This window comes from Dunckerocampus dactyliophorus, chromosome 8, assembly GCF_027744805.1.
Source record: "Dunckerocampus dactyliophorus isolate RoL2022-P2 chromosome 8, RoL_Ddac_1.1, whole genome shotgun sequence".
In the NCBI taxonomy this organism is placed as follows: domain Eukaryota; kingdom Metazoa; phylum Chordata; class Actinopteri; order Syngnathiformes; family Syngnathidae; genus Dunckerocampus; species Dunckerocampus dactyliophorus.
This window is the reverse complement of record NC_072826.1, coordinates 24703268-24722150: the sequence shown is the minus strand read 5'-3', so window position 1 is coordinate 24722150 and position 18883 is coordinate 24703268. Positions and strand designations below refer to the sequence as shown.

Sequence of the window (18883 nt, the reverse complement as noted above, 5' to 3'; positions counted from 1 at the left end):
TTTCTTCACCGATTTAAATCATTCCAAGCCCAAACAGCGATGACTTTCCATAGAAATGAAAGGTATCTTGAATTTTTCCCCATTACTCAACCCAGTCAAACCATTCCAGCATCAAAATGTCCAGGCTAACAATTAAAAATGTTTCCACTTTTCCCGTGATGCCACATATTGCATACAGAATTTCAGTTCAGCTTCAGCTCTTCTGCATTTGCATGCAGTTTCCATAGAAATTGCCTTCTCTAGTTGTGTAATAAAATATGTATCCTAAAAAATTCTAATTTTGTTGGCGGCAGGACAGCTGCAGTTTGACACGCAATAAAAGCGGGTGATAATTGACTTTTCATCTAGAGGCACAATCTAATCCTGACCTTTCGAGCACAACTTCATCTTACATAATCAGCCATCAGGGACCACACAGGTTTGACAGACCTGTCACGTAATCGCACACACACCTACACAAGTGCACACACGTTCTCCTTCATTTCCTTCACTTTGTCACATGGGAGGTCTTTCAGGTAGCCGCTGGCTGCGGTTGCCATAACAACAGCAAAGTCGTGCTGCTTAATGTTCAACAGTTGATGAGTCACAGCGTGGGAGAGCTGGCCTCAGGTCTGTCTTAGAGAAAACCGCATCCCGACGTTGTCATTAGGTAGGATCGCTCACGATGACGACGAGCACAGTTTTGGCCAATTGGGTGAAATGATGTAACATTTAGGTGATGCGGCTGTTTACATCGTTTTTTGTTGTTTTTTTTTAAAGCCTCTGCTTAGTTAAGGACCCCGGTGATGATGATGATGGTGATGGTGAAGGTCCACCACACAAAGCAGATGATGACTGTCCCCTGTTACACAACCAACCCTTCCGCCACATGGCTGCAATCATGTCATCGCATTTCTCTTTTCTTTGCCTGTGATAGGGCGAGGCGCTGAGGCAGATTCTGGTGAACCGTTACTATGGCAACTTCCATCGGATTGGTGGGCGGAGGGACAGCTTGACGTCATTCAGCAGTGGCCCCCTCAGCCCCGTCGGACCCAGCAAAAGCCAGTCAGGTGGTTAACACTGATGCTGAGCGCACACAATTTCAGTGACGTCCCTTATCGGTGGAAATTAATTTTACATTGAACATTGTGCTTATTTTGCGCATGGTGACATGGCTCAGGTCGTTGAGTAGTCATCCAATAGCTGGTTGCTGGTTTGATCCTCAGTTGGGGAATATCTTTCAGGTTATTTCTACATTTCAGCATTCACGCACAATTTTTACTGAAATTGCTTCATCTAGTTATTAATGTGGCCCTTTAATTGGGTCAAACATTTTATTTAAATTTTTTTTATGTTTAACTCTTACCCCCTAAATGAGTTGGGATATCAATAAAAACGGTCATTGACGGCCTGCGGCTGTTTTTGTATTGGCCCGCGGCATATTCTAAAAATAAATTTTAACAAGAAACTGAAAAAACACCATCAGCGGCAAAAATTAAAAATCAGATTTAAAAGAATAATGTCAAAATATTAAGAGAAAATAAGTTGTAATCCAACAAAAAAACAGTGATTTTCTGAGAATAACATATATTACGAGGAAAAATAATGTCATTTTAGTAGCATAAAGTTGAAATATGAAAGAAAAAATTTCCGGTGTATAAGTCGCTACTTTTTTCCTCAAACTTTAAACCCTGCAGCTTATACAGCGGTGTGGCTAATATGTGGTCATGTTCTAATTATCTGGTATACTTTAGAACTACTCTTCTTCTTCTTTTCCTTTCGGCTTTTCCCTTCAGGGGTCGCCACATCGAATCAATTGCCTCCATCTAACCCTGTCTTCTGCATCCTCTTCTCTCACACCAACTACCTTCATGTCCTCTTTCACTACATCCATAAACCTCCTCTTTGGTCTTCCTCTAGGCTTCCTGCCCGGCAGTTCAAAACTCAGCATCCTTCTACCTATATATTCCCTATCTCTCCTCTGGACATGTCCAAACCATCTTAGTCTGGCCTCTCTGACTTTATCTCCAAAACCTCTAACATGTGCTGTCCCTCTGATGTACTCATTCCTGATCCTATCCTTCCTGGTCACTCCCAGAGAGAACCTCAGCATCTTCATCTCTGCTACCTCCAGCTCTGTCTCCTGTCTTTTCCTCATTGACACTGTCTCTAGACCAAACAACATCGCTGGTCTCACCACAGTTTTGTACACCTTTCCTTTCATTTTAGCTAAAACTCTTCTATCACACATCACACCTGACACTTTTCTCCACCCTTACCATCCTGCCTGTACACGCTTCTTCACCTCTTTTCCACACTCTCCATTGCTCTGGACTGTTGACCCTAAGTACTTAAAATCATCCACCTTCTTGATCTCTTCTCCCTGTAACCTCACTCTTCCACTTGGGTCCCTCTCATTCACACGCATGCACTCTGTCTTACTGCGGCTTACCTTCATTCCTCTCCTTTTCAGGGCAAACCTCCACCTCTCTAGCTTCTCCTCCACCTGTTCCCTGCTCTCACTGCAGATCACAATGTCATCTGCAAACATCATAGTCCATGGAGATTCCTGTCTAACCTCGTCTGTCAGTCTGTCCATCACCATAGCGAACAAGAAGGGGCTCAGAGCTGATCCCTGATGCAGTCCCACCTCCACCTTGAACTCCTCTGTCACACCTACAGCACACCTCCCCACTGTCTTACAGTCCTCATACATGTCCTGCACCGCTCCAACATACTTCTCTGCCACTCCAGGCTTCCTCATACAATACCACAGTTCCTCTCTGGGCACCCTGTCATAAGCTTTCTCCAGATCTACAAAAACACAATGCAGCGCCGTCTGGCCTTCTCTGCACTTCTCTATCAACATCCTCAAAGCAAATACTGCCTCTGTAGTACTCTTTTTTTGGCATGAAACCATACTGCTGCTCACAAATGCTCACTTCTGCCCTTAGTCTAGCTTCAACTACTCTTTCCCATAACTTCATTGTATGGCTCATCAGCTTTATTCCTCTGTAGTTGCCACAGCTCTGCACATCTCCCTTGTTCTTAAAAATGGGCACCAGCACACTTCTCCTCCATTCCTCAGGCATCTTTTCATGATCTAAGATTCTGTTGAACAACCCAGTCAGAAACTCTACTGCCACCTCTCCTAGACACTTCCAAACCTCCTACAGGTACGTATATCATCAGGACCGACGGCCTTTCCACTCTTCATCCTCTTCAATGCCCTCCTCACTTCATCCTGACTAATCTTTGCTACTTCCTGGTCCACAAAAGTCACCTCTTTTAGTCTTTGTTCTTTCTCATTTTCCACGTTCATCAGCTCTTCAAAGTATTCTTTCCATCTTCCCATCACACTACTGGCACTTGTCAATAGACTTCCAACCCTATCCTTAATCACCTTAACCTGCTGCACTTCCTTCCCATCTCTGTCTCTCTGTCTTGCCAACCTGTATAGATAAGTCTCTCCCTCCTTACTATCCCACCTAGCATACAAGTCATCATAAGCCCCTTGTTTGGCCTTTGCTACCTCTACTTTTACCTTACGCTGCATCTTCCTGTACTCCTGTCTACTCTCCTCTGTCCTCTCAGTGTCCCACTTCTTCTTAGCTAACCTCTTTCTCTGTATACACTCCTGTACCTCCTCATTCCACCACCAAGTTTTCTTGTCTACTTTCCTTCCAGATGACACACCAAGTACTCTCCTACCTGTCTCCCTGATCACATTAGCTGTAGTTGTCCAGTCATCTGGAAGCACCTCCTGACCACTCAGAGCCTGTCTTAACTCCTTCCTAAAGGTCATGCAACACTCTTCCTTTTTCAGCTTCCACCATTTCGTCCTCTGCTCTGTCTTTGTCCTCTTCATCTTCCTCACCACCAGAGTCATCCTACACACCACCATCCTATGCTGTGTGGCTACACTATGGCCTACCACTACCTTATAGTCACTGATCTCCTTTAGATGACACCGTCTACACAAGATGCAGTCTACCTGTGTGCTCCTACCTCCACTCTTATAGGTCACCCTATGTTCCTGCCTCCTCTGGAAGAAAGTATTCACTATAGCCATTTCCATCCTTTTTGCAAAGTCAACCACCATCTGTCCTTCTGCATACCTCTCTTGGATACCAAACCTGCCCATGGCCTCCTCATCACCTCTGTTTCCTGCACCAACATGTCCATTGAAGTCTGCACCAATGACAACTCTCTCTCTTCTAGGTATGCTCTGCATCACTTCATCCAAGTCCAACCAGAATTTCTCCTTCTCCTCCAGCTCATATCCTACCTGTGGAGCATACCCACTAACAACATTGACCATCACACCTTCGGTTTCTAGCTTCAGACTCATCACTCTATCTGACACTCTTTTTACCTCCAGGACATTCCTAACAAGATAACTCCTACTCCATTTCTCTTCCTATCTACACCATGATAGAACAACTTGAACCCTGCTCCTAAACTTCTAGCCTTGCTACCTTTCCACCTGGTCTCCTGGACACACAGTATGTCTACCTTCCTTCTCTGCATCATGTCAGCCAACTCTCTACTTTTTCCTGTCATAGTTCCAACATTCAACGTCCCTACTCTCAGTCCTATACTCTTGGCGTTCCTCTTCTCTCTCTTCCTACGGACACACTTTCCTCCTCTCCTTCTTCGACCAACAGTAGTCCAATTTCCACCGGCACCTTGTAGGTCAACAGCACCGGTGGCGGTCGTTGTTAACCCAGGCCTCGACCGATCCGGTATGGAAGTCATAGGTTTGATTCGCATGTTTGATGTGGCAAAAGTTTTACGTCGGATGCCCTTCCTGACACAACCCTCTGTATTTATCCGGGCTTGGGACCGGCACTGGCTTGTGTTCTCTTGCGGCTACAATATACTGTACTCTAGAACTACTACTAGTCGTTTAAATATGTATTTCGGAAAACACTATTACTAAGATAGTCCATCATAACGGCAAAAAATTTCAGGATACAACCAAAAAACTGTGATTCTCTGCATTTGCTAACCCTGTCACCCTTGTTGAGTGGAGCCGGGAATGCACACGCTCCAGTTTACAGTGAGCAACAGCAAGCACAATTTATACTAAAATCAAATGTAAAACATTGTTGGATTTGAATGAGTCAATAAACACTAGTGCCCGATATTATCGGCCCGATATTGGCATAAAAATGTGACCTCGGTAGATATTGGTATAGGGTTTTTTCCCGATAATGAAAACCGATTTTAAAAAATGCTGTATAAGTGGACATTTTAATGTTCACATGCTCAGGATGACACCACCGTTTGTTCACATACAGTACAAGCCTACCTCCTTTACACTTTGCATTTATTAAAAAAAACAATTGCTGACATTTTAAAGTAGAACATGACGTGTTAAAAATAAAGTTCCAAATATAAAACTTTCTTATGCATTTTAATCCATTCATGCATTTTCTAACGCAATGTGGGTGGCCACAGCCAATTCCAGCTGTCCTTGCCATATTTTCCGGGTAAGACACCAAAACTTGATTATTACTGGATAATGCAGTAGCCTACCCGGGTCATTGAGAGGTCAAGAAGTTAACTTCCCTCCTTTTAATCAAATAGTCAGCTAGCTAATTCTGCTGAGAAAATTCTTTTGATGACGATGATGAAATATTTTCTAAAATAATTGTATTAGCTTCCATGAAGATGCCAGTGAGTGTACACAAACGCATGACAACATCTGGAGAATTAGTGCCAGTGAAAGCCAACAGTGACAGCATTGAAAGCTAAAGTCCAGCTCAAACATCGTCTTATCTTTAGCCAAAATGCTTTGCCTAATCAAGTTGTAGTAAGGCAAGGGTCTCAGTGTGTTATGCAAGAACAGGGCTCTATCTGTCTGACCCTGAGCTCTTATCACCCTCAAAGTTGTGCACTAGGGTGCCCTTTGAGCACGCAGAGCGCTTCACTCTTATCGCTGCCTGATAACGCTGTCATTGTGTTACCGGCTGCAGTCAAAATTCCAAAGCGCTCCATCTCTGCTCACTCTTGCTCCTTTTATTCGTGTTCACCACTCAGCTGCAGTCAACTGGGATAAGCTCCAGCTTACTCATGTGACCCCAATGGCAAAAAAATATATAATGAATGAATGGAAAATCACCTACATTTGGAGTGTGGTCAAAGACGAAGGCCCCTGATGGACTATTTGCTTAAGCTGCTTTGTTGGAGCATATCAGCGTGTAAAGCTGCCACATCCCGTGCTTTCCACGTGTTGCAGAAATAACAGCCAAGCTGAGAAGTCCACGCATGAGTGCCGTGGGAAATTTGCCGCCGGAGTCGTGTGCAGTCAAGCAGGCTTGGCGTGCTTTTAAAATACTGCATGTCAGGGGGGAAAAAAAGGAGTAAGCCTTTTCATACGGCCCATATTTTTACCGTGTGCAGGTATGTTAACAAACAACCTGATGTAGAAAATATAAACAAAGTAAACATCTTCCGATATGTGTACTTGCAAATCAATATTGTGCCATCAAAGCGTAAATTTATATGTTCAACTGTTAATATGCAGTATACTGTTATTATACTATTATACTAAACAGTTTTGCGAGGGCTAACATTCCAGGACCACCAGCAAATGGCGAAAAACACGAGTAATTTCTAAGCCCATAAAAATGTCTATTTATGACACACGGCTCGCTCCTCCTCCCAAACCCTCTTGCTAGCTTGACATTGACATTCTCCTTTCTTTTCGTATGAACATTTGCAATAAAAGCGACTTTGGTAAGTATTAGATTAGATTCCTCACACATTTGTCAAAGGCATTTAAGGTATAAAATGTATATCTACTCACCACTAATGAATGACCATGTAAAGTGATCCATGTCCAGTTGGAATCAGAATCACGGTGTAGAAGTTCTGTACATGTATAGGTTTCACTTTTGTGTCTCACAGCAAGTACAGGTACATTTGCAATACACTTTACCTGTATTATAACATATTTAGAAATTATGGCCAACAATGGGTGAATGAGATGGTAGAAAAAAAGTGCAAAAAAATTGTCAGGGAAAATATATATATATATATATATATATATATATATATGTGTGTGTTAAGTAAAAAAAAAAATAATTTACAAAATATCAAAAAGACAATATTTCTTGCTAAATGTATTTGTTCTGTCAATTTTTACAGAAATTTTGTACTGCATGCCATTGAAGGTTATTTTTTGTATACAATAGTAATATACTCAAATTTCTGGTTGGCACCTTGACTTCTTATTTCAATGTGAATTTATTAGTTAAACAATACAAAATAAAAATCATAATAATCAAATGTGGGGCCGCACGGTGGTCTAGTGGTCAGCATGTTGGCCACAGAGTCACAGTCTGGAGATCGAGAAGACCTGGGTTCTGCACCTCTGGGCATTTGGGCATTTCTGTGTGGAGCTTGCATGTTCTCCCCTTGCATGAGGAGGTTTTCTCCGGGTACTCCGGTTTCCTCCCACATTCCAAAAACATGCAAATTGTCCATAGTTATGAATGTGAGTGTGAATGATTGTTTGTCTATATGTGCCCTGCCATTGGCTGGCGACCAGTCCAGGGTGTACCCCGCCTGTCGCCCAAAGTCAGCTGGGATAGGCTCCAGCATACCCCCGCGACCCTAGTGAGGAGAAGCGGTATAGAAAATGGATGGATGGATAATCAAATGTGTACTATTATACATGTATAATAGTCCTCAGAGGGTAACTATAACTGAGATGTGGCCCACGATGAAAACGAGTTTGACGCCGCTGATAAACTCACACGTTAGCATTGTTGTTTTTGTACAGTTGTTCTTGCGGTGGCTATGGTCTGATCAATGTAACATTACTGACACCTACTGACTAGTGTAGAATACTACAGATATGTAGTATTTGAATGTGTCTTTGAATGCCTTATACCTGTATTTGTTTAATTGTAATTGTTTTACTTCATTTTTGTGCTTGAAGATGCTTAATTTAAGTTGAAAAAAATGCATCAAATTTGCTCAAAGGTGGATATTTTTTACTAGAAATAGTTTGTCTTGAACCACAAATGAGCATGACTTATTAATTAATATATTTTTGAAAATAGAGTGAAGCCACGGAATTCGAAGCACAAAGTGGCGACCACTTACTTCTTGATTTGTGCTGTTTTATAGTGTTAGGGGGACCTGGGGGGCTGAGTCGTGGTGAAATGAGCCTGGCAGAGGTGCAGTGTCACCTGGACAAAGAAGGAGCCTCTGACCTAGTGATTGATCTCATCATGAACACCACAAGTGACCGAGTCTTCCAGGAAAGCATCCTCCTGGCCATTGCTCTACTGGAGGGCGGGAACACCATCATCCAGGTCTGTTAGCTCCCACAATGCATGTGCTGTACAGCAGTGGTCCCCAACCTTTTTTGACCCACGGACCGGCTTGTGTTCCCACAAATCACCCGCGGACCGGCTGAGGGGTGGGGGTGGGGGTTTGGGGTTTGTACATAATAGCAATCTAATTTATCTTATCTCTGGAGTTTTTCCAGAGAGATTATTACATCACTGTTGGACGTGTGTGGTAAAAGGCAGTGTGCTAGCATGAATTCACTTGAGACTAATGTGCACATTAGCACTCAATAAGTCATCAAAACTTACCTTTATGCATTCCCACATAGTATCAGCATTTGAGACCAAATATGAGGTGAAAGAAAAATGCTAAAAATACAGTAGTAGTCTATCTGCACGGCGAGAGAAAGTTAGCACACGCACAGTGGACATGCATCACGTGAGACGGATGTAACAGAGAGAATCCGGCCACTTTTCAAAATAAAACATCATTGAAATATTTTTTTCTTTCTGTGCGGCCCGGTACCAAATGGCCCACGGCCCGGGGGTTAGGGATCATTGCTGTACAGTACATGTTTCTATGGGTGTATGGGTCAGTGTGCCACCATAGCTGCACATGCATTACATAACTTAACCCTCCAGCGTTTATAATGTGCACTATTTGATTGTGCTTAATGGCTACCGTAAACAATTGCATATCTTTATGTATGGCATTTTTCTTTTTTGTTGTTGTGTTGTTACAGTCCCTCCTCTCTGTCTTTTTTGTGTGTGTGTGTGTGTGTGTGTGTGTGTGTGTGTGTGTGTGTGTGTGTGTGTGTGTGTGTGTGTGTGTGTGTCTTCCAGAAAGTGTCTGTCTGTCTGTTGATGCGTGTCTTGTGATCAGTCTGTCCACCTATGCGTTGTTGCTGTGCAATCACGGGGCTCGTGCAATCAGATTATGGTGAGGAAGCCACATGGTGAAGATAATGCTTTGGCTTCCCACGCCTGCAGCACAGCTGCATCACGTGACGGGCTTGTTACATAAAGTCTGTGTGCATGAACAATGAGGGATGCCTCAGCCTTCCAAACATTTCAGCTGCTTCGCCTTCTCTCTCTGGCCCAAACTAGGTCATGCTGGGCCTCCGGAAGTGGGGCAGTGGGGAGAGAAGATGGAGGAGACGATGAAATCGGAGCTCCTCTCTCTCGTAGTCTATAGTTACTTTGTGTACAGCGCTAAAACTTCCACACATTGCCAATATTTATATGCTCCTCCTGGCAATGGAGTAGTTGCGATGGGTGTAACGGTACATGTTGTGTATTCGTAGTTGGATTTTTCAGTATGGAATATTTGGTACATATTGAGTGACGGACAGGTCTACTTTTTCGGTAGTGCCATGGACAGGGATCTCCAAACTTTTTCCACCAAGTGCCACATAGTGAAAAATGAAAGGATGCAAGGGCCGCTTAGATATTTTGTAAATCAACACTTGAAGATATGCTTTTTTCAAGAAAAAAATGCATCTAAATTTTGTAATATAAGTTAAAAAAAAAAAAACGTAAAAAAAAAACTTCTTAAATAATCTTTGTACATTTTCTTTTTGTAATATTATGACTTTATTCCCATAATATTTTTCCCCAACCTAATTTTCCAAAAAATTTAATCTTGTGTTTTGTTTATTTCTCATAATATTATGACTTTTAAAATGTAATTTATTTTTATTTAATATTTTAACTATGCTACTAAAATTACATTATTTTTCTTCATAATATTACAAGTTTATTCTTGTAAAATTGGATTATCTTAATACTTTCACTTCATTTTCATAAAATGACAGCTGTTTTTTTTATTTTCTAACTATTTTAACTTTCTTCTTGTAAATTTTCTTTTCATAATTCTGACTTTATTCCCATCATATTTTAAATTTATTATAACATTAACATAACCGCAATTAGTTGTTTTGTTTGTTTCTCATAATATTACGACTTCAAAAAAATGTCCTCATTATATTAAATTATTCTCTTAAAATTATTACTTTTTCACATTAGATTATAATGTTTTTCTCTATTGTTTTTTATAAATCCAAATACATAGTAAAATACGTGAAATAAATACAAACAATAAAAATAAATTTTAAAACATCCAAATACACTGTAAATAGTCAAATAAAAAATGTGCAAAAACATTACAAGATGTGAATGTACTTTCAGCGCATACATTCCGCACATTTGGAGCAGAAATTGATTAGTGATATACAATTGTGGCGATGTTAGTCTAGCCTGACAGCGATGTCTACTACTTAATCCTGTATGCGAGAGTCATGTATTCATCGGGCAAAAGGAATTTAGTGTAGCGACCTGCTTGTGTTGTATGTTGTTGTTCGGAATGCCACTGTTTCTGAATGCACCTTGCCGTTAGTGTTTTGCTGGTGTGGATGGAGACAGAGAAAGGTGTGTGCGGCTTACTATACCTGCCTCATTTCAGTGCCACTAAACTTGTAGTAGATTAATAAGTAATATTAATTTACAGTGTCGTCATTAATTTGTTTCAAAAGTCAGGCGATAATCGAAAAGTATGAAAACTAAGGCAATTTTTCCCATAGGTAATAATGTAAATCCAATTAAACTGTGTTGGGCACTGGAAAATATTAACAAAAAATCCATTTTATAGTGAGTAATTATAGTTTTACAGGCAGAAAACAATGCAAAATTCTAAATGACGACTGGATGGGACCTATTGTCAATGTGGACTTCCCGTACATCCTGGCAAGATCGAATTCAATTCAATTTCAAAATTGCTGGTACTCGCAACTTTCTTTGGCGTCATGACGGGTTATTTAGTTTAGTTCTAGACAGTTCCTCCGTGAAGCCACCTGGAGCAACATTCCCACTAGCCTCCTGGAAACACTGGCATCAAGCATGCCCAAACCAATGCGAACTAGCTAGCGCACTGCTAATGCTAGCGCTGCTAATGCTATTTAGATTCATTGTTGTTGTCACTACGCGATCCGTGCCGGAAAAGCAATCTGTTCTGCGCATGCGCAAAACCTACGTTACTTCCTCGTTCAGTTAAGTTTTACGACGGCGCTTCTGCGATGTCACGTGCTGTGGTAGTTATTATTTTTTTAAATGTATGAACATAAATGGTCAATAATCATATGTCATATATGTAACATATTGGGCGGTTCTTTTATAAGTGACTTCGCTAGCATTCGGATGTTTCTCTCATCTTTATTCACCAAGACTGATCTACATAAAAACGCAATGCACGAGGTACATGCGCAGATGCGCCACAAACGTAAACATCATATCCGGTCATGTATAATATACATAACTAAATACAAATACAATAAACTATATGAAAGAAAACATAAAATACTGTGATATTTGAATATAAACAACCATAAGCATAGTGCAATAATGGATTAGAAGATTCAGCTAATTTTTTTTTTTTTTCCCAAATGGAAAAATCCCATCTATCCAAACATATGTGAAAAAAACCTCAATATAATATATAATATAATATAAGAATTTATGGAACCAAGAAAAGAGGGCTTTTAATTTTAATTTAACTTGCACCATGGATATGATATATTTAAAAAAAGATAAGCTATTTTGTAATTTCGTCAGTCTTAACTATGTTTTTTTGGGGGGTGGGGCATATATTGAGTAGAAATTTTGTTGCCTGACATTTACGCTCTGTAACTGATGCAAAATAGATTGACAGATGACGTTGATTGCGTAGTACAAATCAGCTTGCCGAGCACGTGACAGCTGAAAAATAGGCCGACCGGACATAGATGCATTCTGCACATGCGTTTGATTGCGTTTCCAGTACGGATTGCATAGTGACACTCGTCTTCAGTCATGGTCACATTGAAACAAGCCCCCACATAATTGTCCTCGGCTATGCCTGCCTGTAACTAGCAGCTCGTAATCCAAATTTTAGCTTGCAGTTCAAAGCAAAAAAATCAGCCAAGAGACAGCTCGCATCTAAAGCACTTGTTAGTTGGGACACTTGTATGCCAAGGTACCACGGTATAAATGACAAAAACAAAAATACCTCAGTGCACCAGTAACGTCTCTCTTCTCCCTGGCATTTGAGAGGTGGCGTACTTTATGACAACTCAAATTACAGCAACAGTAGATACAAATAACTTTGTTTTGTCGAGAGAGCCATCTGCCAGGGCTTTGAAGCTAAAATTACCATTCAAAATACACTTTTCTTTGTCCATTTCTGTGCAATATTTGTCCCCACTTGGGCGTCTACATCCACCGCTGCGTTTCCTCCAACTACGATGTGGGCCGACAGTCATACAGGACGTGTGCATGTTCATTGTGCGTCAAAAAAATAGTGCTGTTAAAGGACATTTCCATTATTAAAATTTAATAGTGTGACTATTAATAGTAACTATTCATTTTGCACCGAAATGAAGGTACTGTTAGCTGCTTAGTTTTTTGGTGTGGTCACCCCCGCCTCCTGCACACTTAAAACAAATCAGTGGCTGTAAGCAAACAATAAAACATCTTACTTCTTATTTCTCACATGTTTCATATATTTAATTAATTATTATATACATTATTGTTATATTTATGGAAAATATTGAATGCTATTTTATTAATTTATTTTATGCCTTTCATTTCATTATATTTTTATAAAATTATTTACAAATTATTATTATTAGACCATCACATTATTTCTTTATATAACACACAGAACAATGAACAACTTCATTTCTGTCTCCTTTCTTCTGCATGATAACTTTTGTCACGTGCTTCTTTTAGTCACAAAACTGTTATTTATTTATTTATTTTTGCTTTCAAGAAAAGATCCACGTTAATCTTTGACTTAATTTGTACTGTAGAGCTTAACACCTGTTAGTACTTCTATATCTTGTTCTTTCGTAACACAGTTAACTATTTACTCGTGACCTTCGGCGCAAACAGAAATAAACCGCATGCAACGCAGTCCCTTTTGCAAACGTTCCCATGCAAAGTTGCAGATTTGAATAACCGTGCATTTCATGGCAACTTGTTTTCACGCACTGCGGCTTTTAATCAAATGCACTATCAGTCGTCCACCTGGCAACAACATGCACCAGAGGTGTGAGTTTTTTGGGGGGTTGGTGCTGTCATTGTGTAAATATGATGACATAAGTGACAGATCCAAAAAGGACAGGAAGGGAGAAGCTCCATTTCGTTTGCATGTGGTGCTGCCTGACGAGAGGAGGAGGGTGCAGGGGGTGAGGGAAAGGGAGTGCAAGTATAAATAGCTGTTACATAACATCCCTTTGTTGACGCCAAGTCGCCAAGCGGAAGGAGAGAAAGGGAAGCGCTGTGACCTTGTTTTTCAGCAGAGTCCGCCTCCGCCTCGCCCCTGTCCTCTCTGTCTCATTCCAATCAGTGTGTGTCGCCATGGATACAGACAGACTGTGTTTACCCAACACCACAGGAGGTGTGGAGGGGAGCGGGCGGTATGCTTGTCCTTCTCATCTCTCTCTCTCTCCTGCACCATCATTTTCTGCTATTAGCCTTTCTTCCTCCTCTCCTTGACCACATCATCTGTCACGTCATCTCCTCATCAGGCCATCCTTGATATCCAAACACACGTCGTGATGTGCAAGAGTGGTTTAGATGTACGTTTTCTCTGCTGCTTTTTACAAGGGCTTACATTTTCCTCAAAAACATAGTCCTGCGGGTGAAAAGCATTAGTGGGATGCTGTCATAACTCTTCAATGACACATGTATTCCCCTCCAGTCACCACCAGTCAAACAAAATGAACTTCCCAACAGTGAAATTCAATCGGACTGCGTCTGATGCCCAGACTGAAATATGTTGTGCCAGCAGGACTGTGTGCCCGGCTAATGCTGAGATTTATTTCTGCCGTGACATTAACACATCATAAGGAGATACATGCAAATTTGGATGACAGGCATTTGGAGGAAAACTCTGTCTTGAGGAGCGCTTTGTATGACTTGTGGGTGTGTTCTCCAAACACAGGCATGTGCCTGTTGCCCGAGGCGGCTGACCTAGTTTTGTGAGTGTCTGTAAAAGTCAGTCGGCGTGGAAGTGTGCATGTGTGTGTGTGGCTTATGTAATAGTGCAAAGGGAGGAGGGGGCCCGTAATGGCAAATGCTCCTCTCCCAGCACACACACACTGTTTTGATCGATGCATGTTATTCGAATGCCGGGTCTGCACCCTATCTGATTAAACATGCTGTTAGTGAGGGCTGCAGAAAAAAATCATTCTCGATTCCCACTTATCTTAATTCCTAAATTACCATAATTTTGTTCAATTTCACTTAACAAGCTGCATTACTAACAAACGATGCAATGTGGTTGGAATGATGGCTGACACTTTGTCCTCTTCCTGTCTCACAACGAGTGAAGAACGGCAGAAAGACTATCGGAAGTTTCTTTCAAGCAGAACGAGACAATGAGGAGCCTAATAATAATAATAATTATTATTATTATTGTTATTCTAATAATATATTATATTCCAATAATAATAAAAAGAAAAATAATGTATAATTATTAATAACTCTAGTCTTAGGCATCTACGGCATCTACATTGTGTTGCTAGCTTCTAGCACACGGGTCACCAACGTTTTTTCTTGCGAGAGCTACTTTTAGAAAATGAAAATGGCCACGAGCTACTCATTTTTGTAGAAATGATTTTCATACCTTATTTCAACCCAAACAGATCAAATATGCTTGTTTACCAAAACATTAACAAAATGCTGGTATCCACAACTCACATTTTATATTTCAGAATACTTTTCTTCCTAGTGTTCTCACATTATTACCTGAAAACCTGAATGAAAAGCAGGCTTGCGGGCACCTCATGTGGTCGTGGGGAGCTACCTGGTGCCCGTGGGCACTGTGTTGGTGACCCCTGTTCTAGCGGCTTTATTTGGGCCAGAGCAAAAAATGTTTCCTTTCTTTTTCATCATACCATGACACCAAATTATCAAAAAATTCACCTATCCTTGCACGTTTAGTACCTCAACCCAGTGATTATAAAAGGAGAGTAGTAATAATAATAATAATAATAATAATACTCCTTCCTGAGCCACCACCTTATCGTGGTGAAGGAGTTTGCGTGTCCCAATGACCCTAGGAGCTAAGTTCTCAGGGCTTTTACACTCCTGGTAGGGTCACCCATAACAAACAGGTCCTCGGGGGGGGGGGCCCAGGCAAAGAGTGGCTCAACAGACCCCAATGAAGAAACACAACTTTGCACCAAGATTTCCCTTGCCTGGATGCAGGTCACCGGGGCTTCCCTCTGGAGCCAGGCCTGGTGGCCAGGCCTGCACCCATGGGGTCTGGCCGGGCACAGCCCAAAGAGGTAACATAGGTCTCCACGAGTGGTGAGCTCATGGGAGGGGCAAAGGGGCTGGGTGCAGAGTGAGCTGGGTGGCACTCGAAGGCGGGGACCTTTGTGGTCCGATCCTAGCTCTTGGCACATGGAATGTCACCTCTCTGGTGGAGTGGGAGCATGAGCTGGTGCGTGAGGTGGAGAAGTTCCGGCTATATATAATCGGACTCACCTCAACCCACAGCAAGGGCTCTGGAACCAGTCCTCTTAAGAGGGGTTGGTCTTTATTCCACTCTGGCGTTGCCAGCAGTGAGAGGTGAGCAGTCATTGTTTTCAATTATTGTTGCCCCCAGCTCAAGGCCTGTACGTTTGAGTTTAACCCGCTGAACGAAACGGTAGTTTCCCTCCGCCTTCCTGAATGTTGTTTGTGCTTATGCGCCAAACAGCATTTCAGAATACCCGTCCTTTTTGGAGTCTTTTGAGAGAGTACGGGTCCCGGCAGGCCAAGCGGTCTGCAACTCTGGCAGTCGCTGAGCCAAAAACTCAGACATGGGAGGAGTTCAGGGGAAGCCATGGAGAAAGACTTCCGGATGGCTTCTAAGAGATTTGGATCACCATCTGTCGTCTCAGGAGGGGGAAGCGGTGCATGGTCAACACTGTGTATGGTGGGGATGGTGTGCTGCTGACCTCAACTCGAGATGTTGTGGCCCGGTCGAAGGAATACACCAAGTCCCCAACTAACAAACACAATTGGTTCCAGATGACCGTTCTTAAGTCGAATTGTTCTTAAGTTGGGGAAAAGGTCATATTACCAATTGTATAGGTACTACATGTACGTGTATACATATACAGTACATGCGTATGTATGTAAATATGAGTTTGGATGCAGTAGTAATATTAAACGAGGATAATTAATGAAAAAACAATAATAAAAGTGATATAATAATACGTAATGATAAATGTTATTTACCTTTGAAGAGGAGTGGTTGAGCATAGGCGTTGTGGTGGAGGAGGAGGAGGAGTTATTGAAAAAAAGGACAAATGGTCGTCGTCGTTAGACTCTTCTCAAAGAGGTAGTGTTCTGTGGGTGGTGTAGAATTAAGCAGGCCTATTAACTCTTCATAAACTTTAATCACACGCTCTGTCCGGGTTGTATCATAAAACTCTTAACCTTCCTCTCTCCTCTTCCTCGTCTTCCTGTATCTGTTGGTCCCATTAGCAGTGTCACAGTACCCTCTGCTGGTCAAGCATGTAGCAGTATAAATATGGGTTTGCCGGTCAAGCATGTAGCAGTATAAATATGGACTTACTGTATAAGGCAAAACACATGAAAAAATAGACCAGTCGGCTTGTGTTTGTATCTCAGAGTGTTCGCACATCGGATGTTCGTTAGTAGGGGACTTATGTACTTTGAAGACCTCCTCAATCCCACCAACACGTCTTCCAATGAGGAAGCAGTGCTTGGGGACTCTGCGGTGGGCTCTCCTATCTCTGGGGCTGAGGTTGCCGAGGTGGTTAAAAAACTCCTCTGTGGCAGGGCCCCGGGGGTGGATGAGATCCGCCCGGAGATCCCTCAGACCTTGGATGCTGTGGGCGTGTCTTGGTTGACACGACTCTGCAGCGCCGTGTGGACATCGGGGGAAGTGCCTCTGGATTGGTAGACCGGAGTGGTCCCTTTTTAAGAAGGAGGACTGGAGGGTTTGTTCCAACTATCGTGGGATAACACTTCTCAGCCTTCCTGGTAGGGTTTATTCAGGGGTTCTGGAGAGGAGGAACCGCCGGATAGTTCTCGGATTCAGGAGGAGCAGTGTGGTTTTTGACCTGGTCGTGGAACTGTGGACCAGCTCTACACTCTCGGCAGGGTCCTTGAGGGTGCATTGGAGTTTTCCCAACGAGTCTACATGTGTTTTGTGGACTTGGAGAAGGCATTGAACCGTGTTCCTCAAGGAATTCTGTGGGGGTACTCCAGGAATATGGGGTACCAGAGCACCTAAGTCAGGCGGTTCGTTGCCTGTATGACCGGTGTCAGAGTTTGGTTCGCATTGCCGGCAATAAGTTGGACCTGTTTCCAGTGAAAATTGGACTCCGAAAGGACTGCCCTTTGTCACTGCTTCTGTTCATTACTTTTATGGACAGAATTTCTAGGCGCAGCCAGGGCGTTGAGGGGTTCCGGTTTGGTGGCTGCAGAATTGGGTCTCTGGTTTTTGCAGACGTTGTGGTCTTGCTGGCTTCAATGAGCCGTGACCTTCAACTCTCACTGGATTTGTTCACTTCTGATTGTGAAGCTGCTTGGATGAGAATCAGCACCTCCAAGTCCGAGTCCTTGGTTCTCGCTCGGAAAAGGGTGCAATGCCATCTCCGGGTCAGGCATGAGGTCCTGCCCAAAGTGGAGGAGTTTACATACATCGGGGTCTTGTTCACCAGTGAGGGAAGTATGAAAAGCGGACAGGCAGATTGGTGCGGCATCTGCAGTGGCGCAGACTCTGCATCGGTCCGTTGTAGTGACCGAAAGGACAAGGTCGCGGGTACAAGCGGCCGAAATTTGTTTTCTTCGTTGGGTGTCTCGGCTCTCCCTTAGAGATAAGGTGAGAAGCACTGTCATCCGGTAGAAGCTCGGAGTAGAACCTCTGCTCCTCCGCATTGAGAGGAGCCAGATGAGGTGGCTTGGGCTTCTGGTCAGGATGCCCCTGGACGCCTCCCAGGGTAGGTGTTCAGGGCACGTCCAACCGGTAGGAGGCCTCGGGGAAGACCCAGGACACGTTAGAGAGACTGTGTCCCTCAACTGGCCTGGGAACGCCTCGGGATCTGCCGGGAGGAGCTGGACGAAGTAGCTGGGGAGAGGAAAGTCTGGGCTTCCCTGCTTTGGCTGCTGCTCATGCGACCCGACCTCAAATAAGCGGAAGAAGATGGATGGATGGATGGATGGATGGATGGATGGATGGATGGATACATAATAATAATAGTAATAATAATAATAATAATAATAATAGCAGCGATTACAATAGGGCCCTTGCATTGGCAGGATTGATATGATGGGGCCCTCGAGTGGTATGAAAAAGTGTTTGCCCCCTTCCTAATGGTTTCGTTTTTTTGGGGGGTTTTTTGCATGTTTGTCACACTTAAATGTTTCAGATCATCAAACAAAACTATTACTATCACTATTTCCATCCAGGGCCATGTAGGTTTGAATTTTTTTTCTCCCTTAATAATAAAAAGTTTCATTTTAAAACTGCATTTTGTGTTCAGTTGTGTTTCCATTGAATAATATTTAAATTTGTTTGACTGGAAACGTTGTGACAAACA

At 42.5% G+C, this 18883-nt stretch overlaps 1 protein-coding gene across 3 annotated transcripts in view; it reads left to right on the top strand.

The window, feature by feature from the left end:
* LOC129186071 (inositol 1,4,5-trisphosphate receptor type 1-like) overlaps positions 1-18883 on the top strand; it is a 143074-nt gene that overhangs the window by 77478 nt on the left and 46713 nt on the right. For all 3 annotated transcript variants that reach the window (XM_054783906.1, XM_054783907.1, XM_054783908.1), the window contains 2 exons: positions 917-1049; positions 8122-8309. In XM_054783906.1, the coding sequence (XP_054639881.1) occupies positions 917-1049; positions 8122-8309 (321 nt within the window). The remainder of the gene's footprint in view (positions 1-916; positions 1050-8121; positions 8310-18883) is intronic.